Source organism: Physella acuta, unplaced genomic scaffold (assembly GCF_028476545.2).
Source record: "Physella acuta isolate Inbredline_101_S28 unplaced genomic scaffold, ASM2847654v3 ptg000664l, whole genome shotgun sequence".
NCBI classification, from domain to species: Eukaryota; Metazoa; Mollusca; class Gastropoda; family Physidae; genus Physella; species Physella acuta.
Window position 1 is genome coordinate 403,464 of NW_026732183.1, and position 9,310 is coordinate 412,773.

The window sequence follows — 9,310 nt, forward strand, 5'->3', positions numbered from 1 at the left end:
AGTAGTACTAATATTAAAACCCGTCTAACTATAAAACAAGTTTATACGGCTGTCGTGTTGCACTCTCTCTAAAGTTGAACTACCAATGCCAGTGAAGAAGCATAACCTGGTTAGCTCAGTGGCACTTAATGGTGTCTCCCCCCAGAGGCGTAGCGACTAACTTTCAAATTTCGATTTGCACACCCCCCCCCCTCCTTCAAACTTTCGATTTGCACCTCTTAAAAGACTATTTAACACTCGAATTAAGTGGAATTATCACTTTTCTCTATATATTTTGCTATTTTTTTGATGTCACCCTCCAAAATGGTGTCACCCGGTGCGGTCCGCACCCCCCCCCCCTCGCTTCGCCCCTGGGTTAGCTCAGTGTGACTCTATCACTACTGTTGATAAACACCAAAAACTGATTTTTTTTCCGTACCAGTAACTAAAACTCATCTTATGACTAACACAAAATTTCGTTCAAACGTGAAGATTTTTTAATCATCTAAAGAAGTTTCGATTACCCAATGAAGGAATGCAAGCGTATAAAAGGTACTGTTTACCTTTAGTTTGGAGTATGTGGTTACCTACACATGTTTGAACAGGTAATGCTATTGCTCAGGTAAAACTCGTCTCGTAGGTGTTATAGATGTAGTGAAGTGGAATGGTAGTTCCGTTTGGTAAAGTGTAAAATTTGAAAAAAATATCTTTATCGTCTTCTTCATATGAACCAAGACGGGGGTGGCCTAATCTCGATAAAAGTAAAATGGTTATCATTTGGTTCTCAGTGGTAATTTTATTTTCTGCCTCAGGTAATTTAATTTTTATTTACATTTATGAATAGTTGAATAATACCATATATATATATATATATATATATATATATATATATATATATATATATATATATATATATATATATATATATATATATATATATACATATATATATATATATATATATATATATATATATATATATATATATATATATATATATATATAGGCTGTATATATAAATATTTATTTATATTAGACGTACTCAGGCGGCCCCTAAATATATGTGTATTTTTGTTGCTATTAGGTTTATGTCAGTAACTAAGAAGGCTATTATGACTTGAAATCGATTATAATAATGGCTACAATAATCCAGTGTCAGGAATAAAGAATTGATACTTTTAAAAAGTAGGTTCTATATTAACTGACAAATACAAATGGTCGCTGCAGTGAGGTTAATTCAATTAGTGTTTGTCTTTTTAATCTGTAACCACAATGTTGTGTGCTGACGAAGACCTTGGGTTGAAACGTCCATAGTATTTGTAACTGTCTTTGACTTGTGAGATAACTAACACTATACTATATTAACTGCCTGCAATTATGCAAATATGGATCTTTCTGTCCATTATCTTAGCTGTAGCACAGCCTGCACCTCCAGATGTTAGAGTTGACGGTCAGAGTTTGACTGACGGAGATGAGTTTACACTTCCCTACACCAGCTCAACCAACGAGACAGTGGCCCGTGTTGAGTGTAGGGAACCACGTGACACAGATCTGGCTACAGGCGTGGAACTTGTGTGCCGAGGTCTGAAAGTTCCAGGAGATGAACAACGCGTGTTTTTGGTGCCGTACAACAAATATTCGGATAAAATTCTATGCACCTGCTATCTACGGTTCGCTTCAGTAGAAAACTATACAGACTTCACATTTATATTGAATATTCAATGTAAGAAATTGTTGGATTATGTATCACCGTTTTACAAAATGTGTAAAATATTAAATTTTGCCAGAATAAAATGGTACTTAAAAGAAATCAAATTAATATACATAAATGCGAAAAAAGTGATATATATATATATATACATACATACTATACATATATATATATATATATATATATATATATATATATATATATATATATATATATATATATATATATATATATATATATATATATATATATATACTCTCTTGTTTGATAGATGTTCCTGAACAAGTTCCTGTGGCCACTATTGAAGGACAGCCCATAAAGCCTGGCATCACATACAGCCACCAGGCCAACAAGTACATAACCAACATACGATGTAATGTGCCTGATGGGAACCCACCAATCAGCAACTACACAATCACGTGTTCTACATCTAACGGCTACAAAAGTTCTACATTGGAGCCTGACGATGACCTCATGCTGGATGTCCAAGGTCAGGGACACGGCAACTGTACCTGTAGACCTAATCACGTGACAGGGTTGTATAACAGGACCACAAGCTTCTACATTGAATATAATGGTAAACTACATTTTCATTATTCTAAATATTTAGTGTTTTACCAAATTTTCTGTTATTTTAACTAGATTTAAAAAATTTTGCGTAAAATATTTTTTTTTAAGTCCAGCCATACGTTCCACAAACTCCTCCCACAATTTCTATTGGGAAACAAAAATTGTCTGATGGCGAGGTTCTAATAATGGAATCTAACAGGACGGTCAGTTGTGCAGTGATGGATGGATATCCCCGTGTGCAACAAATCACATTCCAGTGCGGCCCCTACACTAGAACAGTACTCAACTACACCGGAGATTTCACCATCCCTTACAACAAAGTCTACAACCAGCAAACCTGTGTTTGTACCGCCAGTCATGTGACTGGACTCTATCATCTGAACTCAACCATCCTACTGGACGTTAGGTGTAAGTTATTCAAAGGGCAACATTTTTTTTTCGTTTTTTGCTTACATTTATATTGTTATAGTATTTAAATGTAACTATTGGCTTTTTAGCTGGGGACATCAACACATCTATAAGAAAAAACTCAAAAATCAAACAACTAGCAGTTTGTTATTGCCTGTACAAAGGCTTAGGAAGCAAATCTAGAAAGAAAAGTAGTCTGAATTTGGAGTCAACGGACAGTGTGTCACATAACATGTTAACACCAAATATTTAATTGTTTAGGAGAAATATCCCTTCCAATATATGTTATTTAGAACGAAGAAGACCATCCGGATTAAAAACTAAAGCAGTGTCAGTCTCGAAGAGTGATCATAACTTCACATTTGTATCACACAGACGAGGGGGTCATCACAAGTCTCCGCGCCAACGGTGTCCAGGGTTTTTACAACGTGACCAACTCCAGGCGCGTCGATTTGGTGTGTGAGGCTGATGGGAACCCCGCCCCACAGGTCTCGATAGTAGGCATGCACAGAAGTAAGGAGTGTTTTGTCTTCTGTGTAGCGACAGAGCAACGGTTTCCTGTATGTTTCCGTTAGAATAGTTGTTGCAACAATGCTCTAATTTTCTCATGAATTGAGTACAGCTATAAATTGTTTCATATTGACTACAATAAAACACTAGTGTATGTTCATATACACACGCACGCATTCACAAACACACATACAGACACACACGTATATATATATATATATATATATATATATATATATATATATATATATATATATATATATATATATATATATATATATATATATATATATATATATATATATATATATATATATATATATATATATATATATATATATATATAGGCCTACTACACTTTTGCGTAATTTTTCCTTATAAAACAGTTGATCTGGCAGAAGGCTACGACTTACAGGTTGATGTTAAATATTCAAAAAGAAGTTTTATAGCAACGTCAGCATTCTACAACATCTACACGTGCGTACCTTTCAACTACCTCAACATCGGCCCTATTCCTGTTGGACAATTTGTAGAGGTTGGGGTGGTGAAGAAATGTAAGTAGTCGCTACAGCATTACACATAATCATGGCGTAGCGAGGTCGGTGCGGATCCTAATGGCGTCACCCCCACCCCCAGAGGTGTATCGACCCTTCCCGGGGAGAAATTTTCAAATTTTCGAATTGCACCCCCCCCCCCCCTCCAACTTTCGATTTGCACCACCCCCCTCCCTCAAATTTTCGATTTGCACCCCCCTCAAACTATTGATTTGCACACCCCCTTCAAGTTTTCCTCTATATATTTTGCTATTTTTTGCCTTGGTGTCACCCCCCTAAATGGTGTCTCCCGGTGCGGTCCGCACCCCCCGCCACCCCCGCCCCCTCGCTACGCCTCTGCACATAATACATAACTACATTAATCCACAGTGTGTGACTCCACAGCAATAGGAATAATTCATTAGTCCACAATTGTAATCTGGTTACGTATCGTTAGCTAAGTTATATCATAGTCTAAAATAGTGTTGATTTTTAACCACACAGTTGACCAGCCAAACACTCATTAATCACTCGTTAATATTATATATACTATTATATTTGAGTTATGATATGACATCTGTAGTAAATATCTTGAGTTTATAATAACTTTTTTAGCAATGCCACTCATCGCCAACTTCACCGTCAACGGGCAAAAGGGTTCGTTGAACGTCGAACAAAGCGCTAATGTGACGCTAAGATGTGAGCTGTTGAGTAATGTTAGCAACTTCATGCTCTTGATAACACCGCGAAAAGGTTAGTTTAGTAAATATATAAAATGTCTGCATTTTACTAATGTATGTAATCAGTGGCGTAGCGAGGTCGGGTGTCACCCGGTGCGGCACTTAATGGTGTCACCCCCCCCCAGAGGCATAGAGACCCTTCCCAGGGACAAACTTTCAAATTTTCGATTTGCACCCCCCTCAAACTTTCGATTTTCACCCCCCTCTCAAACTTTCGATTTGCACCCCCCCCCCCTCGAGTTTTTCTCTATATATTTTGCTATTTTTTGCCTTGGTGTCACCCCCCCCTAAATGGTGTCACCCGGTGCGGTCCGCACCCCCGCCCCCCCCCCTCGCTACGCCCCTGTATGTAATGAAAATAATAATTCAAGTTCATTACTTTCATATGTAAGAATGCATTATGTACATGTTAACATTCTCGTTATTTACAAAGCCATTTCATGGCTAATATCTACCATTACAGCACACTGTTCACAATACTTGCATGCTGTTAGGAGTGACCCCGATTCCTCGAGGGTGCAAACGTTGACACTGACAGCCTCCTGTGAGTGCAGCGACACCTACGAGTGTGTGGCGCAGACGCCTGGACCAACGTCTGATGCGATGCAGCAGGGAAAATACTCCGTCGATGCAATGGCGATAGATATCAGGGTCAATTGTAAGTTATTTAAGTTATTGGTTGGCATCGACGAGTTCGTGTTGCAATTGATTGTTTACAAAGCCAATTTTTTTTATGATACAAATCCATAATTTTACTTTCTTAAAATAGTAAGAGCTACGGGTAACAATACAATTTTTTATACATAACTTGAGTATATATACACACGCCTACACTCAAATAGTCGTACACAGTGGCGTAGCGAGGTCGGGTGTCACGCGGTGCGGCACTTAATGGTGTCACCCCCAGAGGCGTAGCGACCCTTCCCGGGGACAAACTTTCAAATTTTCGATTTGCAACCACCCCTCAAACTTTAGATTTGCACCCCCCCCCCCTCAAGTTTTCTCTATATATTTTGCTATTTTTTTTGCCTTGGTGTCACCCCCCCTAAATGGTGTCACCCGGTGCGATCCGCACCCCCAGCCCCCCCCCTCGCTACGCCTCTGGTCGTACACATGCTCTTTCACCTAAAAATGCTTACATTCATCCATTCATACATCCACATATATGTACGTTTGCTTGCTTTATCTTGTTTATACGTTTATAAGATTGGTCCGTTTACTAATGTCTCAGGCTCATCTCGACCTGCCGAACAAGCACCCACCGTTTCTGTTTACGACATCCATGTATCTGCTGGACAAATAGTCCGGCTTCAAGCACATCTGCCAACAGTGTTGATAAAATGGCAGGTAGATGGTGGAGTGGTTAGCGTGACGAACGTCACGTTACAGTGTGGCAGTTTGATCCAGACAACGAACGGATCACGTGGGGCCTTTAATGATTCATACACGTCATTCATGAGCAGACGTACCTGCGTGGTTACAGCCAACCACGTGACTGGTGTATCCAAGTCCACGACGTTTTACCTTACCCCAGACCGTAAGGAATATTTTTGTTTTGATAGATAAAATACTTGCAACTGCAAATCTGAGTTTAAATATTTTTTCTGTATGTTCTCGAAATCAACATTGCTTTAATATTAAGCAGAATTTTGTAATTGATTTTAGACACACACACACACACACACACACATATATATATATATATATATATATATATATATATATATTTTTTTTTTATTTATTTATATATATATATATATATATATATATATATATATATATATATATATATATATATATATATATATATATAAGTATATATATATAAACAATTGCCATTGAGCAAAGCTTTGTTTACAAGATATGTAATCAAATGGAGATTGCAAACGACTTATCTTGTAAGTAAACTTTTGTCTTCCATAGTTTCCCCGCTGATCACAAGCTTCACAGCTGACAACGTAAACACGACGTTGACAGTCAGACGAGGGGTCACGGTGACATTTCAATGTCTACCTGTTACAGGTGTAGGCAACGTGACCTGGTTTATCCGGGCAAAACAAGGTCAGCTCACTAATGTAAACAACGTGGACATTTTTAACCTCAGCTCAGTAATGTAAACAACGTGCACATTTTTAACCTTTGTACTTAAACAAATGGCGGCTGGGCATAGTGCTGACCACACTATCTCTTCATATGCCGAGGTCACAGAAACAAGTGAACTCTACTTCACTTGCCCCATAGACCGTCAGGTTTGAAAGGGAAAGTTTACTTTTTTTTTTACTTAAACAAATGAAAACATTATATATTAGAATTTTACTAAGCCTCCACGTCAGTACTACGCTGCTAATTAATTTGAAATTTAAAATACAATTTATTTTAAATTGGCTAAACATGTGTTTCCGCAGGCCACTGTACACCTTTCCTGTACCCGACCTGTAGCGAGCTCAACACTACCGTACAAACCTACCAACTGACAGCCACATGTGACTGTAGCGACATCTATCAGTGTGTGGCTCAGGCACCCAACCAGGTCGATGACGTCAGGTCTGTTGACCTTCTGGTTAACTGTGAGTAAGGGTTCTCAAATCTTGTAAGCTTATTGCCAGCCTTTTAAGTGTTTTCTTTTGTAAAAACTGTTAGAAATATTTCAAGTTCTATGAAATTTAAATATAATTTTTGAAATAATACACCAACAACAAAAGATGCAATTGTATTCATTTTGGTGGAGAGTGGAGTAATTTGGTTAATAATTTTATTTCTCCTCAAAGATTTTTAACTGCCGTTTAGCAGAAATGAATGTTCAAATGGTTGTGACTCTTCTATAAAACCTAAAAGACTTTACAATTCAAGTTTCGTGTTCCTTTACCTTTTCGTTTTGATTTTTCTTACTTCATAATGACTTCAAATAAAATATTTTTTATGTTTAATTGGCAAATGTATTGAAGTGATTTTTAAATCTTACCAGGTACCCAGTACCTTCCCTATCACCCCCCGGCTATAGTTGTATACAACAAAACTGTGACAGATGGACAGACGGTACAGCTTGACCCATCCAACAAAGTGGTGGACATTAGATGTACTGTTGAAGATGGTGAGCCAAAGGTGTCCAACATCACCTTGAAATGTGGTGACACAACCCAGCAGAAGAACGGATACAGTGGATTATTTCAACTCGCGTACAACACATCCATGGATGGCCAGTTGTGTAGGTGCTGGGCTAGTCACGTGACTGGATCATACAACATGAGTACCTCACTGACCCTCAGGATAGGAGGTGAGTAGTTGGTACAGTAACTACTCGTAGCCGTAGCTATACATTGTGGGGACTGGGCATAACCTTAAGTATTTTAAACGCCAAGTTTGTAGTGGATATAGTCGTTCAAGTTTTGAAAGTCTCAACAGTCTTATTATCTATAACTATTGTAATAAAAACTAATTTGTTATCAAATTCTCCAGAACGTTTTGTGATGATTAACAATAATCTATTGTACTATTCACCTCTGTTAAGGAATGCTTTACATTCAGAGTGTGAGCGCTTTTGGAAAACTTCAAACTGTCTGCCCCGGGTTAGAAGAAAGTAAACTTATTTTTCTACACCTTAAAAATAACTAGCCAATTTTCAATTTAAAAACTTTTTCCCCTAGGTAACCAGGAAACTAAAACCAAGAAAAACGGTGCCGAGAATGTTGGAGCAGGGAGCACTTTAATTATGGCGTGTCTGGCACTGGTGGGGACTGTCCAGATTTGGACTACTGCCTAAGGGTCAGAGTTCGAGACCTCCATCAGATTTGATAATTACAGATATATGCAGTATATATATATACAGATATATGCAGTATTTTGTTTTAATAAAATCGAATGAGAACTTTTTTGTTTTAGTATATTACACTACTCGCACTTTATTATGTAGAATAGTATATCACAATTTTGATAACAGTTTTAAAATGTAAAATTAAAAAAATAAAATATAAAAATACATGTTGAATCACGATTTATTTTCGCTTTATACAATAACTGATTTATTAAAAAATGTTTATAATCACGAATTAATTCAAGTTAAGATATACTAAATATATTCCTATTGGTGTATTACGTATTGAGCACAAATGCTGTTGGCTTACGATTCCGCTACAACATCATAGTACTTGGGTCTTCTTCTTCGTTCTTAATTTTTAGTGTTGGAAAGGGATCGAGCCTTATCTGACAGAGGGTTGAACTCGAGACTTTTTCGAATTTATCAACCATGAGCTTTTGCCGACTCGACCACGCCTCCATCACAATTAAGGATACGTGTCCGATTTCAGCCTGCTTTTCTTTTTGGATTTGCTTCCATAGCCTTTGTTCAACCAAGAACAAACTACAAGGCAGCAGTTGTTTGATTTTGGAGTTGTCTCTCCTAGAAGAGTTGCTGTCCCCAGCTAACGAGCCTCATCTGACCGAGGGTTCGAACTTGAGATTTTTCGGTTCAGCAACCATGAGCTTTACCGACTCGACCACACCGAACCCTAGTACTTGGGTAAAGCGTAGGAAATAACCACTCAGCTCAAGTAAGCATATTATAGTAACTAAACGCTCATCTGATCATAAAAACGTTTAATTAATTTCACCAGACAACATTTACGTGATTACCCAGCATAATTTATGATTGTATGTAGCAAGACAAATGCATATTATAGACACATTCAAGCTAAACCGCCTTAAAAATGTACTAAACCTACTGGTATGGCAAACACATAACGATAAGGGCCTAATAAACAAGTCTCCACGCGTATATTTGCAATACACACGAGGTAACGGGCAGAAAATATGTACATAAATTACGTTAAGTCGTAAAAGTATACTGATATCCTGAGGGAAAT

The 9,310-nt window shown here is 37.6% G+C and overlaps 1 protein-coding gene across 1 annotated transcript; it reads left to right on the top strand.

The window, feature by feature from the left end:
- The first annotated feature begins 724 nt into the window (after positions 1 to 724).
- Positions 725 to 8,301, top strand: LOC131948907 (uncharacterized). Its single transcript, XM_059310627.1, has 13 exons — positions 725 to 791; positions 1,391 to 1,702; positions 1,962 to 2,267; positions 2,369 to 2,668; positions 3,044 to 3,181; positions 3,565 to 3,732; positions 4,327 to 4,464; positions 4,915 to 5,109; positions 5,683 to 5,988; positions 6,375 to 6,512; positions 6,857 to 7,018; positions 7,417 to 7,725; positions 8,096 to 8,301. Exons 1-13 carry the CDS (start codon positions 746 to 748, stop codon positions 8,209 to 8,211), a joined length of 2,634 nt encoding a protein of 877 aa, XP_059166610.1. The 5' UTR covers positions 725 to 745; the 3' UTR covers positions 8,212 to 8,301.
- The last annotated feature ends 1,009 nt before the right edge of the window (positions 8,302 to 9,310 follow it).